At 49.4% G+C, this 15,878-nt stretch overlaps 1 protein-coding gene across 1 annotated transcript; it reads right to left on the reverse strand.

Annotated features, from left to right (window-relative positions):
• Nucleotides 1-4,479: 4,479 nt before the first annotated feature.
• SMARCB1 (SWI/SNF related, matrix associated, actin dependent regulator of chromatin, subfamily b, member 1) lies at nucleotides 4,480-15,651 on the reverse strand. Its single transcript, XM_051785453.1, has 10 exons — nucleotides 15,469-15,651; nucleotides 13,870-13,981; nucleotides 13,170-13,199; nucleotides 12,541-12,670; nucleotides 11,825-11,962; nucleotides 11,051-11,178; nucleotides 10,382-10,548; nucleotides 9,790-9,980; nucleotides 5,783-5,914; nucleotides 4,480-4,849 (listed from the first exon to the last, which is right to left on the reverse strand). The coding sequence occupies exons 1-10, from the start codon at nucleotides 15,559-15,561 to the stop codon at nucleotides 4,810-4,812; spliced, it is 1,161 nt and encodes a 386-aa protein (XP_051641413.1). The 5' UTR covers nucleotides 15,562-15,651; the 3' UTR covers nucleotides 4,480-4,809.
• Between the last annotated feature and the right edge of the window lie 227 nt (nucleotides 15,652-15,878).

Here is a 15,878-nt window from a genome sequence, read left to right on the forward strand (position 1 = left end):
GACCGGGCTGCTCAGGGAGGGATCCAGTCATGTTTGGAAACATTCCACGGATGGGGATACAACAACCTCCCCAGGCAACCCATTCCATGAGCGACTGTCCTGACAAAAGACCTTCCCCTCCTATGCGGTTGGAAGCAACAGCTGGGCTGGCAGGAGCAGAACCTCCCTGCTGGGCCATTCCCCAGCAGCCCAAACGCCCTGTACGGGGCTCGGTGCGGAGGCCTGGGCGGCTCGTTCCTCCAGCTGGGCATTTTAGGAGCTGCCCTTGCCCCATCACTGCCAAGTCCCTCTGGCAGTGGTGCAGCTCCTCAGCTGGAGTGCCTCTGAGGGACCCCCGGCCACGTTTCCCAGCAGCTGAAGGAAGGGAGGCTCACCCCCCAAGCTGGGCTGCCTTTCTCTCGCTGCCTTTTCCCCACCTTTACACTGCAGTGACAAGAGCTGCACTTTCCCAGGGAACGGGGTAGTGCCAGGGGAGAGCAGCAGGCAGGAACCCCCTTCTTTTCTGCAGGCCAATGACTAACTGTGTGTGAAGGGACAGCGACTCTGGTACCAACTCCACCTCCCACTTCTTGTCACAGATCGATCTGAGGCACCTGTCCGGTCAATACCTGCCCTTTTCAGGAGCACCAGGCTTGTGTTCAGTGTCCTCATTGTAGCCCACGAATCCCTCTAGGTGTTAAATCGGCCTCTCTGTCCTGATTCTTCTAATAAAGAATTAGCATTTAATGAGAGATACAAATTATCCTGAGAGTGTCTATGTTACAAGCTCAGTTTGGCAGTGTTGCTATCCTGGAAAGTGTGGAACAGGGACTGTCATTTCTCCTTATGCTGCTCTTAAACACCATCCCTACATTGCCAGGAGAACTCTGGAGGGAGAGACAGAGAGTTTAAAACACGAAACCTTGGCATCGCAATTGTTATTTCTAAGGATGTGTTTCTATCTGATCCAGTTGTTGGGGTGATTACTCTGGAGAGTGTTTTGTACCTCAGGCAGTAAGTCTGATGGATCAGCCTCCTCGTGAGCAGGAACCAGCACGTTCCCCAAAGGAATGTTCTGCAGACTCTGTCAAACACAGCACGGAGGTGAGCAGGAGTGGTGCTTGTGCACAGCTGAAGTGAAGCACACTTGGATTCGAACTGCTCTGGGAGATCTGTGTTGAGATGGGTATTTCTGCACAGCTTCTTGTGACGTGTTGAATTTCGAGATGAGCTGATAAAGGCAGTGACACTGTTCTGTCATCACTGAGCTTTTGAGGATTTCAAACCCCTTACTCTTAAGTCCAGGGGCTCGTTCCCGGGGGTCCGTGCTCGGGGGTTTGTTCCCGGGGCTCGTTGCCGGGTCCCGCCCGTGCCCGCTGCAGGTCCCAGTCAGTGCCGCCTCTCGCCCGGCAGGCGAGTGGGGAGTGGGGGCCCCGCGGCGGGAGGAGCGAGGTGGGCTTGGGGCTGGGATCGGGACCGCTGCGGCCATAGCGGGGCTGGGACCCCCCCAGGGAACGGGACACGGTCCCGCTCGGGCCGGGGGAGCCGGGGCTGTGCCGCGGCACGGCAGAGCGGTGATCCCCGGTGGGCACGGCCGGGACTGCAGCCCCGGGGCGCGACCCAAAAGCGGGGGATGGACCCCAAACCACGGCTGGGATGAGATAGTGTGTCGTGGGTGGCCATAACCACTTGTCCCTGCCGCAGTCCTCGGCCCTGTCGGTCAAGTCCTGCAGTGCGGACTCGCCGTTCCCGGTAGCTGGAGAGGGCTCCCATCCCCGGGCAGCCCCAACGCCCCTAAATCCCGCAGCTCCTGCTCCCGATGCCGGTGTGCCGGCTCTCCTCATCCCGCCCCTGCCGCAGGTGTCTGTACGAGTACGCCAGCAGCTACAGCCAGGCGCCCCTGCCTGTGCTCCTGGGCTCCACCAGGACCTTCCTCTCCCTTGTCTCCACCTGCTGCATCTCCCCTGCACCCACCGCCTGCTTCCTGAAGGAGGTGAGCCCCCTGGCACCAGTGGGCTCATCTCCATGCTGCTCCTTGGCAATCCAGGCCAACCAATGACGCCTGCTTCCAAATTTCCAGCCACTCCCCCATACCACCACAGTGATCCTCAGATCTCAATTCAATCAGACAAGACTCGACACATGAGGAGTGAAAATGGACATGAACTCTCCCATAAATGCATAAAGTTACTTTATTTTCAGTAGACATTTAATTTTGAAAAATATAAATGCTAAAATATCTCATCATCTTCATCTTTTGATTCCATAAAACTCATAATAGAAAGCTTCATAAAACTGTAAAATACTATAATGTTATAAGGAATTTCATGTTTTATATTACTGGGAAAAAAAAAAAACCACTTTAATAATATTTGAAATGTTTTCTGCTTTTTTCCTTTTTGTTCCACCATCCTGATCCACTTCATTTCATCCCAAGTTTTCATTCTCTCCTCCAAAGCAAATACAGACTTAGGAGAATTAAAAACAATAATAAAAGTAGCTGAAAGTGCTGTTGATTCAAAATAAAAATACAAACACAAAGGTGTATCAGCAGGCCAGAGGCTGGTGGCCACCGTGTTCCCGGAGCTGGGACAAAGCTGGCTGTGGTTGGTGGCCGTCAGGGGTCCCACCGGGAGCTGGGACCTTGGATTTGTGAGGGGAAGGTCGTTGTTGACGGCCGACTCTGATCTCAGAGGGCTTTGGGTCAGCCTCCACACCTATTCCCTGAAGCGCCCACCCAGGCTTTTCCTACGAAATACCCAATTTGGATTGAGCTGCTCCTCTTCAGGCCTTTTCCCGTGTCTCTCCAGCCTTTTCAGAGCAGGTTTCAGCTGCGTTCCTGTGACATACAACACAGCTTTCATGGAAATGGAAGCAAAGACCCCTCGAGAGTGAGCGGGGCATGTACAGAGGTGACGGCTCCTTCGTGGGAACAGATGCTAAAATTTGGCATTTAAGGCCTCAGCACCATCAGAAAATCCTCTCGACTTCACCAACAGGAACTTTGGTTTCACAAGGACCAAGTGGCAGCACATGCCCTTCCTCTGCAGTGGGGTGGTCTCCATCAGGGAATTCACCTGGACAGCTCGGGGATTCTTTCTTCTTATTTTAATTTTTTGACGAAGCTTTTAGTGTGTTCCCTCATGACCCTTGCGCCCACCCCAAACCCGATCCAAATGAGGATTCCTTGCAGGGAAAAGGTGCCAGCACAGAAAGCCCTGGCTGCCCACGGAGTGCCCAGGCTGCGCCACACACTGCACCTGAAAGCCAAAGCTCACGAGCTTTCTGTCCTGGGAAACAGGGCTGCTTTTCCCCCTTTGGTCAGCCCCGCCCGCCATTGCCCGCTCGCCCCCCCCAAACCCAATACAAATGAAGATTCCTCGCAGGGAAAAGGTGCCAGCACAGAAAGCCCTGGCTGCCCACGGAGTACCCAGGCTGCGCCACACATTGCACCTGAAAGCCAAAGCCCACAAGCTTTCTGTCCCGGGAAACAGGGCTGCTGTCCCCCCTTTGGTCAGCCCCGCCCACCATTTCAGGCTCTCCCCCCAAACGCGATATAAATGACGATTTGTAACCCATTTCCCCGGTTACACCCAAAAACCCCTCCCTCCCTTACCCAGTCACCCTATCATAAGTGTCCCTGAGCTGCCAATCCCAGACTCCTCCCCTCTCCCGGTTCCACCTCCTTATCCTACCCTATTTAAGTCTCGTGCTCCCCGAATAAAATCGGCATTGCACTACAGAGCTCTACTGTGTCTAGACCCTGATTTTCAGTGCCCGGTCCCATTCCTTTCCCTGCGGGCCTTGGCAGGCCAGGACAGAAAGCTCTTGCTACCCATAGAGTTCCCAGGATGGCCCACCAAATGCACCAGAGAGCCAAAGGTTGCAGGCTTGCTTGGCTGGGGAGAAGGGCTCTTGGCTTTATACAGCTCCAGCTGCCAGTCCCACTGCCCAAATGGCATACGGACAAAGATTCCTCCCAGAGCAAAGAGGTCAGGACAGAAAGCTCTTGCTGCCATGGAGTACTTAGGCTGGCCCACCAAATCCACCTGAGAGCCAAAGGTTGCAGGCTTCCTTGGATGGGGAGAAGGACTCTTGGCTTTATAGAGCTCCAGCTGCCAGTCCCACTGCCCAAATGGCGTATGGACAAAGATTCCTCCCAGAGCAAAGGGGCCAGGACAGAAAGCTCTTGCTGCCATGGAGTACCCAGGCTGGCCCACCAAATGCACCAGAGAGCCAAACTTTGGAGGCTTGCTTGGCCCGGGAGAAGGGCTCTTGGCTTTATACAGCTCTAGCTGCCAGTCCCACTGCCCAAATGGCGTACGTTTGAAGCTTCCTCCCAGAGCAAAGGGGCCAGGACAGAAAGCTCTTGCTGCCTGTCGAATACTTAGGCTGGCCCACCAATGGAACCAGAGAGCCAAAGGGGCTGCTCAGTTACCTGAATAGCACAAAACATGGGGAGATTCACTGTTCATTCAAATTTACTGAACTCAACCTAAGTAATATGCATTCCTTTTATTTAAAAAGTTGTCCTAATAGTGCATGTTGCACCTATACAAAAGAATCTTTACACTGTCCACACACAGGTATACAAGGGCTCCAGCACCTGCCACAGGTCTGAGCTCGCTCACGCTACCAACGCAGCGTTCTTGCTATGTGGCATTTGGGTGGAGGGGGTGGGGGCAGAAGTCAGCAGTACTGGGAACTCTTGGCAAGTGGAATGTGTGTCCCCCTCAGGGACAGAGAGACCCCTGCCAATCCTAGATCCATCTGGGGAGAGGGAATAGGGATAAAGTCTGTAGGAAGAGCACCAGTGTCACAACAGGGAGGTTACCAGGCTGGAGCAGTATTGGCCAAACGTCTCATGCGCCTATGGGAGAGAGAGAGAGGTACAGTAAGTGCTGTGTTACAGCCAGGGAAGGTCTGACCACACCCAACATTTCTCGAGAGGTTGTAGCAGCTCTGTGCACTCCAGACAGGTTTATTGCCTAGACAGAACTCCTCATTCACCTCAGAGTGCCCCTGTTTATAAGGCTAAGACACTATTTTCAGTAACAGCTTTTAGAGCACTTTTGCTCATTAACTTGGATTGAACCAATTGCTACTGTAAACTATTCAGTCAGCCACAGCTGATAAGCAAAATGACTATGCTACTGTTAATCAGACGTAAAAAAAGTCCTGGGAAAGAGCTGAGCCAGTATATGTACTGTTTCCACAATGTATCTTTTGGAGAGATGCTAGCCACTCATTATATCTGCCAGGAGCAATTTCACCAGGTAGGAGCAAGTGCTCTGAACTGCTTGTCAAACATGGCTTAACAGGTCTCTGGGGGGCAGAGCTCCTCCTGAACCACACAGTGCTCCCGTGCTGGCAAACAGGTTGGCATCAGTCAGGCTGGAGCTGGCCCATTCCTACATCACACAGCACTTTGCCCTACATAAAAGGCAGCCTTGTGGCAGGATTCTAGGTAGCATGACAGTGCACGAAACTCCAGTATTTTTGATTAATGCCTTCCTACAGAAACAAACCCCCTTGGGCAAACAGAGAGCCCAGGGAAAAGAAAAAAAAAAAGAAAGGAAACTTTGCTTCAAGCAGGAGATTGGTTAAAGTAGAGTTTTTGGTGTTTATGGAGCAAGGTGATAACAATTTAAATGCCCTGAAGCTAAAGGGATATGAGTTTCTGTTGTAGTGTGCAGGTCTGACATCCTGCCAGTTGGCTCTCAGTAGAGAAAGACAAATATCAAAGCTTTTAACTTCTCTCCTAGGGACAGGCCAAGAGAACTGTCTGAAGTAGTGGCAGCACCTTGTGTTTCTGTCCTGGTCTCTGATCTTCTTCTCCATCTCGGCATCTGTGAGGGTTTCCAGGAGAGGGCACCACTGGTCAGCATCCCCCGTGTTGCGAATTGCGATCTCCACAGTCGGCAAAGGGTTCTCGCTGCAGGGCAGGGCAGAGGGCAACAAAGCAACATCCATCAGAACACTCCTCTGGGTCACCAGCCCAGATACAAGCACAAGGACAACAGAACCTGATTTACAGTGTTTCAGGATTCAGCACTCATTCCTAGCTCTGCTTAGCACAGCGTGGCTCCCTGCAGTTCACCACAGGCTCCTGGTTACAACCTTGCTGTGCCTGAAGTTTTTGGGAGAGCCGCTCCTGCCATTTCTGTGGGGTTTGTGCTGGAACTGGGGCTGATTCAGTTCCCCCCCGCAAGCAGCCATTACATCCCTGGCTGGCAGCATCCAAGCCCTACAGGCACAGGCACAGGTCATACCAGGTCATTAGTGCTGGGAGTGCTTCTCCCACCACAGCAGCGGGGCTGGGACTGTTCAGAGAGTTCCTTGTCTAGCCTTGCTCTTCTGCAGCTCTGACTTCCTAGGTGTAGTTTGCCTAACACACCCCTGACAGCTCTTCCCTGGCAAAAGTCTGGCTTTCTGGGAGCCTGATAGTGGAACAAGCATTGTTCTCCCAGTTGCCAGGGAAAGGGTAGTCTTTTAGGACCTGCTGTTAAGCAGAGGCTGTGGCTACTCCCTATACAAGCAATGAATCACTAGGCTGTGTCACAAGATCTGCTCCTCAGAGATCTCTCTGCCCTGACCAGCTGTACTATCACATGCACAAAAATATTTATTGCTTCACTAGCCGCTTTTCAGTAAAAGTCAACAGGAACTGACCAAGAGTAGCTTCCCAAATATTGACAGAGGAGCCGGAAGCCCAGCATAAATATAGAGGAGCCTTGGAATGTAAATGTTTGCTTTGAATTCTCGAAAGCGCAGCCTGAGCTGCAGAAGTGTGTGTGTGAGAGGAGCCCTGGACAGGTGTGCACACACATCCGGCCCCCTCCCCAGGGACATGTCTCCCTACATAGGATTTCAGCACTCATGGGCAGCCCTCTCATTCCCCCAGGAAGGAACTGAAATGGTAATTGTCATGGGAACACACAACATCTGCATCAAAGCTAATAATATAAAATAACAACTCTTCAAAGTGATGCTACAATGAAAAATTCATCCAGAGTCTTTGGTATCCGATCTGGGGAGGAAACTTTAGTCAAATCTACTTTCAGTACTGCTGACATCCACTAAACAACACTCAAACCCAGGAATTTCATCTCAGCACCAGGCTGCTACACATTCCAGGCAAAATGCTAGATATTAACTGGGGTGTTTTTTCTACTTGATAGCATGGTCTCTATCATGTAAGTCTCTCACTTACTACACTTAACACTGGGCACCCACAAGAATTAAACAGGGGTGGAAAGCTGGCTTCATGTGCCTACTGTAATTGCAAGGCAACTCAGATACCACATTTCTTTAGCAAAGAATCAGAGATAAACTGAAAAATCCTCCCTTGTCTCCCAACTGCACAGTAAGACAGCTCCTCCTCCCCTGTTATTTCCTGATGAAGATGACAGTGCTGCTGGCAGAATGGCTAAAAGGCAGGAGTCTGAGGAGAGCAAGGCACTCTCTCTGCTTGGGGTCCTGGCCTCAGACGGTGTTGTCAGGGGCATGCCAACAGGGCAGGGAAACACCATCCTTTGGAAAAGTGACTCCTCAGGCACGTGGGTTTGGTGTGTGAGAGAATTTGTGCCATCATGCAGGTCCCAAAGGCAGAACTCTGGCTATGAAGTGCCGTGTGCTGCCACCAGAAACATTCAGAACTGAGGTGGGAACATCTTAACACACCATCCCCCCGAAAATCCCACAGGCAGCAGTTACCTGTCTGCCTCCAGTCCTGCCCTTCCACTGGGCTTTTGGGCTCTCCTTGTTTTGCACAGAGCAGGCTAGCTCTCTGGAAGAACTGCCCTGGCTTTCATCAACTAAAAGACAGTTTTACCTCTCCCTCAGATGATTAAGAGGCACATGACTTCTCAAACTCCCAGTCCCTTGAGATATTAAGGTTCTTTTGATACATCTAAAGCAGACCCTTTCCTTACATCAATGGAATGATGTTGGAGCAACCACCACTCCTGTGGTTTGGGAATTCAGGAACTAACCAACCACAGAACCCAAATATCATTAATCACTGCAAGGTTTCAAAAGTACTACTTTGCTGGAAGAAAAAAGGGAAGAGGACATGTTTGTAGAATGACAAAAAACAAGGTTTCAATTAGATGTTTTTCCTCTCTGAACAGCTCATGTCTATGTACTTTGTTCTGTTGGGGTTCTTTTCTTAGTTTTTTATTCTCCCCCCACCTTGCAATACTGCCACAGTCTAAAGACAGCCCAAAATCTGCCTGTTTGAACTACCCCTAAAAGGAAGCACTGTTCAGTAACCATGGCCATGTTTTTAGAGAGAATAGTTTGAAGTTGGCACAAACATGATATATCTGAGAGAGCCTGGGCATCACTGACTAAAATTTTACTTGCTTCAAGTTCCAAAGACTCACAGGAAGCAAAGGGAGAAATGACCCCCCAGCAACAGTAACAGGTACACAAGGTTAATTTCTTAACTTGGACATCTGCAGTACCTGGAAAGGCACAGGAAGGAGGGACAGACACTACACCCTCTGCTACTGCAGGCCACAATGTGCTGGCAGCATGACAGGTTCTCATCTACCACCCTGAAAGTTCCCATCGTTTCTCAGGAATGCACACCCACTGCTCTGTTGTTGTTGTTGGATGTGGTCCCAAGCTGGAACTGCAAATATCAGTCAGCTGCTGTGGATGGAAAGGTAGAAGCCATCTCACCAACTCCACGAGGAGAAGGGACATCAGCAGGATGGATACACAACATAACAGTTTCAGTAGAAGAGTTTAATTCACATCTGCTAAACGGTCCCTTTCCATTTTCTAATATGAATTACTCTGGGGATCACTTTAGAACCAAGTAGTGGAAGACTGTCAGGATAAAAATTACATCCAGAGGAAGCAGAGTGAGACTAGTGAAAGAGCAACTAGTCCAGAGCAGTTCAGTGCCTGTTTTCCACAGAAGGCTAACCAGACAGGAAACCTTTAGACAGAGGAGGAGGAAGGAGCAGAGCTCATGGCAGCAGCCGGATGCCCCACAGCTTCCAGCTCCTCCATCCTACCCCCCCTCTAACTGCTCACTGCCCTCTCCCTGAGGTTCCCCTTTGCTGCCACACAAAACTGGTGTCAGCAGTACCATTCCCTCACCTCTGCAAATACAGCCTTTACTGAACTCAAACTTCCCTGACTGTCACCATGACCCGGGGTCACAAAACCTCAGAGTGCACATTAGGGGATGGTTACAGCCTGCAGACTCAGCACCCTGCTGTGGATAACATCAGTACAGGAACTCCTCACAGAACACTGCACGGCACAACTGGAAACCATTATCAGGAGGAGACAAGTTACAAAGCTGACTAATCAAACTTGACACTGCTGCTTTCCAGCTGTGAGAAGGGCCTATGATCAAGCCAACTCTAACATCAGCCAGGGTAGAGAGCTACAGTTTCCATCAGCCTGAGTTAACACACTGAAGCTTGAGACAGTGGATGGCTCAAGTCAGGCAAAGCCAACAAAACAGAAATATATCCAGGGCTCACCATTAGCTTACATTAGAAGAGGAAGACACAAGGTATTCAGTCCCCATTAAGCAGCCTTTCATTCTGCAGCAGAAGCTGACAGTTCATCATATTTGGTCCTGAAATGTATTAGACCCAACAGGAAAAGATACTTGGGCACAAGCACAAATATTTCTAAGAAGGACAGAATGGGTACAAGCCATAAGGACCGATTTCAAAGGGAACCTTCTGCATCAGGTCAGCTGTTCTAAGATCCATTGATGCAGATGCCCATGAAGTACAAACACACCCCCGGAGCTGTAGGAGGAAGGTGACAGTTCAGTACCTGAAGGCGTATGTCTTCTGGTGCCAGCTCAGCTGGCCCCGGATGCTGTAGGCAATAGTAGTGACAAACTCCCCACCCAGGCCAAGCTCTGAGCACAGCTTCAAGGCAAACTTCTCTGGTGAATTCTCCTTCTCTGACATGTCCCACTCAAACTGGTCTACAAGGGAAATGTTCCCTACATGGATGTTCAGCTGGAGATAAGGAAAGAAACAGGTTATTTTTTTCTACTCTCACAATGGTTTGTCAGAGTAATTGAACTGAGGAGGCAGAGGCTGGAGAAGAGAAGCAGAGCAGTAACTCCCAGTTCATTCATCTGCAGAGTTCCTCAACTGATTTCTTAACTCCAGTAGCATGAAGGCAACTCAGCTTTGCTCATCAAGGTTCAGTTCTTCCAAAAGAAGATGACAATGCTTTAACTGAACTATTTCATCATCTCGGGGGTTAGCACATGAATGTTTTAATAATCTGCCATCTTTGTTCTGTTCTTAATACATGGGACAAAACACAATCTGAGAGCTCCTTTGCAGTCTTACTCCCCCAGCCACAGAAACCCAAATGGTTCTGCTCTCGTTCTACTGCCTTTCTCTATTACCTTAATAATAACTCGTTGGTCTGACTGATCTTCCAGGATACTGTCAGTTGGGTACGACTCGATCTGCTGTCGGATGGCAGATGCAATAGCAGGGACAAAGGTCAGAGGATTCAAATCCAGGTCATCACAAAGAATCTCAGAGAACATTTCTGGGGTCATTAGCTTTTCTGATACAGAAGAAGAATCAACACTGTTAACCTTCTTAGAAATCAATATCTGATACTTACAGAATACATAAAATTAATCCCACAGTGTGAGAAAGGGAATCCCAAATGCTTTTAGAAGGGTGTTTTGTATCAGGTTTGTAAGGACATGCACACTGACATAGGGACTTACAGCCTTCTTTACCTGCATGGAGACAGTGTGGCTATGGTCTAACAAGCCCCATCCATTAATCTCAGCTAACAGAGTAGTCTCAGACCACTGAGCTGATGAACTGGCTCAGGAGAATACGCCAGTTAAACTCTTTGGACTACATGAGTCCAGGAATGACTGCAACCCATGGCAGAGCATTTGCTAAGAGACATGAGCACTGAATACAGTCCAGAGGGGGAGCTTTAAAGCTTTGTGTATATGAGGCAAGGACATGCACATTCATGCTTGTTTTCACATTTGGTGATGGATACAACTATATCTCTCCAGCCTCAGGAAACTCTCCTTGCTGCATACCATTCATGTTCCACGTAAATGCATCTCTGAGTTTCTGCCCATCAATTTCCATATCAAGCCTGATTGGAACCAGAACCTCTGGCTGGGATGCATTCTCATGGATCACTGCTGGGTCATGGTCATCAAAGCTAAAAGGAAGAGCAACAACAGAGTATATGCAACTAGCACATGACACATCTGGCATCCATAGAGGGGAGGCATTGTTTGTTGGAAGCAATCCCCACACTCCAACTGCATAATCAGTCTATAGACAGACTGCTCAATGCAAACTTACAGCTAAAAGTAACCAATACCAGTTTATCACCTTTTATTACACCTTTCAGAATACATTCTTGCAAATAAAACAAGGAAGCTTTCCAGGATTACATTTATCTTGGTTGCTTCAAGTTTTAGAATGGAAAAAAGTTAGTCATGAGCCCCAGCAGCACTTTCCACTGAATAAAGTAGATCAAAGTTACTGGAATATGGTGGTGAGAGGCAGGCTCTCCTTCACAGAGAGGGTTCTCAAAGGACAACTGCTCAGCAAATCTGCAGGAAGTAGAAGGAACTCATCAGGAAAAGAATGAACCATTGCCCTGACAAAAGAAAGCCTCCTCTCTGAGCTCTGGCTGGGTGCTGTAAGGAAGAGCCTCAAGGCATACAATTTAACTAAGAGCCTCCAAACTGGCAACCTGCAGGCCTTTTGTCAATTAAGAGATGAATCACAACAGCACCGCCCTTGTAGTGTATCACTTTGGTAACTGTTTCCACTTTCCGGAAGCAGGAAGCTCTTACCACAGAGGGAACGTTCTCTTCTTATCCCTGCCCATGCGATTCCTGTTAATGGTTGTTGAGCATGGCACTGCATCCAGGTGGTGAGAGCTGTTGGGCAGGGTCGGCACCCACTGGTTGTTCCTCTTTGCCTTCTGTTCTCTGAGGAAGGAGAGTGGATGTTAAACTGCAGACCCTGAGCACCACTGTTACTATGTCAGGAATGGCATAACTTTAAACTTAAAAGTCCTATCATGAGTTCCTGCTTTTTTTTTCTGGAACCATCCACATTACTGTTCCAAGAACTCATGTTCCACACCAGCCTCTGGGAAGCCCATTCTCCAGCTCACAATTATGCATCAGATATGGATCCAGGTGCAGCATTATAAATACTAGGTTCATATTTGGACTTTCTATCTACACTTTACAAAAAGACTACTGAGAAATGCGAGGTCTCCAGAAGGCAGTATGTGCAGGGAGTGTGTTCTGCAAAACATCTGTTACAGATGGAATGCAGTAATTGCAAAAAAAGTTGTATCATCAAACACTTACGTTTTATTTCCTGTTGTATGTGGGCAGTAACCCAATCCTCAGGCTCTGGAGATCTCCATTTGCCCAACACTGCTAACTGTTTAATCACACTGGCAAACAAGCCCTGCACAATGGCCTGCGCTTCCTGCCCAAGCTGACATCTTCCAAGCAGCTCCATTCTGAGCTTGGCCCCCACCAACCCTGGTTACCTGAGGTAGGTGGGAGGCTCTGTGCTGATGGACACTGCTTTATACTTCTCATCATTTCCATCCAAGATCTCTTCCACTTCAGAGGCCTTTAACAGAGTCACGCTCGTGGCTAATGTTGTATAGCCGTGATCTATTACCAGGAAAGAGGCCAATAATTAACACGAGAAAGGGCTACATAGCACTGTAAGATTAACAGGCTACATAGTGACAACCCCTCTCTGACACTGCAGGAGGAACTAAAATAGGCTACCAAGTGCTACAAGCGTCCTTTGGGCTTCATCTATCTTCTCTTAGACATTTACAAAGCCCAGAAAACAATAAATCCTCAGTGGACTTAAAGGTTGGAAATAGAGAGGCAATGATCAATAGAAAAGCTGTTAAGACTCGGAAAAGGGGGAGAAACCTCAGGACAGCTCTTGCTGAATGACAGAGACCATCTGCACTGGACAGTCCTGCTAAGGCTCTGAGAAAGAGGAGTTAGGCATGGGATCAGGATGCACAATTAGGGCGACCACAGGGAGAGATCAGAGGAAGAGGGCTAGACATTAATATTATTGTAATAGCACCAAAGGTCACTGTGGACATTCTTCCTCTAGCACAGCTAAGAATAACACACAGATAAGACTTACATCTTCGGGGACTGTGAGACCGCTGATTTTCTGTTGGGGGGGAAAAAAAGAAAGCAAGAGATCAGCAGGATAGTTGGGGGAAGGAGACATAAGTCCAGAGTAAACCACAACTTTTTTATGCTTTAGTCTACAGAGCATACAAGAAGTCATATTGCTGAGAAATTTAACTGCTTGCTATTAGTGCCCTAACAAAAACAATACCAATATTCTCCCTGTAGTACTCACATCAGTAGCAATGTACCACAAATTCTGGCAGCCATAAACTTTGCCAGGAGCAAAGTTAAGCAAAGGTGCACATTTTCAATGGGGCATCCTTGCAACACTCCTGCCTATTTGACAAAAGAGGCAATGATGCCCCTCTTTTGTCTATAAAACTTTTCTGAAACACAGTATCATTACACTATTATTATTATATAGCATCACTGGAGATGTGGCTTTTGCTTTGTGACAAATGCAGCCAAGCCCAGGAATGCCACGATGGCTGTTTCCATTTCAGAACGCTTTTGATCAGGTGATATTTGTTGCCAGGCTGAACCAGGAGCCACCAGTGCCACCACTGCAGGGGGTTCCATCACCGGGGCGGCCTGAGCGATTCACACAGCCCTTGGGGTGCACAAGCCTCTGAATCGCCAGGGACAGTTTTTCAAGGCCAAATTTTGGATAAACACTACTGGGAATGTAGTGTTACTCATCTTCTCACCATGTGAAGAGGCCACTATCTTCTTCCTTTCTTCCACGGTGGCCAGTCGCCTCCAGAGCGAGGGGTACCTCTTGTACAGGGAACCACGAAACATGCGCAGGTAGTTTCCCACCTACAAGAAGAGAAGTGGAAATGTGGCCTTGTATTCCATTTAGGAGATTTTTAGCAGAAGCTGAAACAAATTCATCTCTTTGTAACAACAGGAGGGACCTCCTAAGAGGGTTCTTTGTTTTTTGGGGGATTTTTTGTGATAGACTGATTGTGCTGGGTTTGGCATCAAACAGCACCATAATTTTTCTGGCAACACAGAAAACAAAATTTTTATCATCACTTATTTCACTAGTCTTATACAAAAAACCTGTCACCCATTGGCAATAATCAACTTAATAGGAAAACACTCCATTCATTTTCATGTATTTTTGAAAAACCTACCCTTTCTTTGCTTCAATTTCCACATCAATGCACAGTGTTCAGTCAGAATTAAACCAAACCAGATACTCAGCTCTCTGACGTTATAATTTCTACTTTGAACCTCTGAGCCATTTTGACATTGTTTCAACATAGCAAATGCCCAGAGACTTGTATTTTGTTTTAAATCCTCTGAACATGCCAAATGTGACTGCTGCCAATAGTCCTTTTTCAAATTTACTTACCATCTGTAAAGCAGTTACGTTCTTCCTGGCATAAGATCCTCACCTGTGCTGAAGGCTACAGCAGGCCTTGCTGAACAACAGAACTATTTCTAAATTCTGAAATCAAATTTTTAGACTGGTAGTACTGGCAGACTCCCACACAATGAGGTTTCTATTCCTTCTTTGACAAGACTCTTTTGATCTTAATTTTTAATTGTATCTTTCACTCTACAGTGCTCATCAACAGACAAAAATCAACAGTAGGTAAAAAAGGCACCCTCGATGTGCCGGATGTGACAATCTCACAGCCCAGCTGACTGCAGTTACAGTTCTTCTTTCAAACTTTACTTTTCACATGAGACAGCAAGGGGTCTTCAGTCCCCGCTCATGCTACACAGATGGCAATTTAATTTATCCAGTATTTCCTCTTTCGCATCAGGGTGGGAGTTATAACATTTTTTCCTGTTTCCAACCGTGACCATTTCTATGGTGCTGAAGGACTAGTATTTCGTGCCTTAGAAAGGCTTGTCTTCAGGGAGGCTGAACATCCTCTCCGCCCGGGAGAAGTCTCAGCACAGGCACTGGGGGGCTAAAGCGCTGCACGCCGGCGATTGTTGGCCAGACCCGTCTGCACAAGCAGAAGGAGCCGCGCTGGCTGATTCTGGTGCTGTTTCTGACCCCAAAGGCCCACGTGTGGGATCCATTACCTCGCAGAACGTGAAATAACCCAAGCCCTGAACAAGAAATCCGAGCGGGGTCTCAGGCGGGGACCCGCTCCCCGCGTACTCGAGCGTGTCCCGGGGGCGCGCTTACTGGGAGCACTGGTATCCCCAGTCCCCCAGTACGGCCGAGGGGACCCGCGGGGGCCGCAGACCGGTCCCCCCACCCCCGGGCTCCCCCTCGCCCCTTCCCCACCCCGCGCATCCCCCCCAGCCCGGCCCGGGCCCAGCTCCCGCCCGGGCCGCACCTCGGAGCCGATCATGTAGAACTCGCCGTCCTCCTCCAGCTGGAACTTGACGGGCTTCTGCCCGAAGGTTTTGCTCAGCGCCATCATCATCATCGCGGCGGCGGCGGGCGGGGGGAGCGCCCGGGGTGCGGAGCGGGGCCCGGCGGCAGCGGCAGCGACAACGGGCGGCTCCGCGGCCTAGTGCGGCCCCGCTCGGCGCATGCGGAGGGAGGGGCGGCGCGGTGAGGGAGGGACAGAGGCAGGCACGGCAGGAGCGGGGGGTGTAGAAAAGAGGCGGCTTTTATTGTCGCGGGGCGGCACATAAATACAGACAGACCCCCCCGCACAGGTGCGCGCTGCACCCACAGCTGCGGCTCCGCTTGGGGCCGGCGGCACCGCGACCCCCGCGCTGCGGCACCGGCGGACGGAGC

The sequence above is a fragment of the Manacus candei genome, unplaced genomic scaffold, assembly GCF_025592945.1.
Source record: "Manacus candei isolate 608988 ecotype Guabito, Panama unplaced genomic scaffold, ASM2559294v1 h1tg000020l, whole genome shotgun sequence".
NCBI classification, from domain to species: Eukaryota; Metazoa; Chordata; class Aves; order Passeriformes; family Pipridae; genus Manacus; species Manacus candei.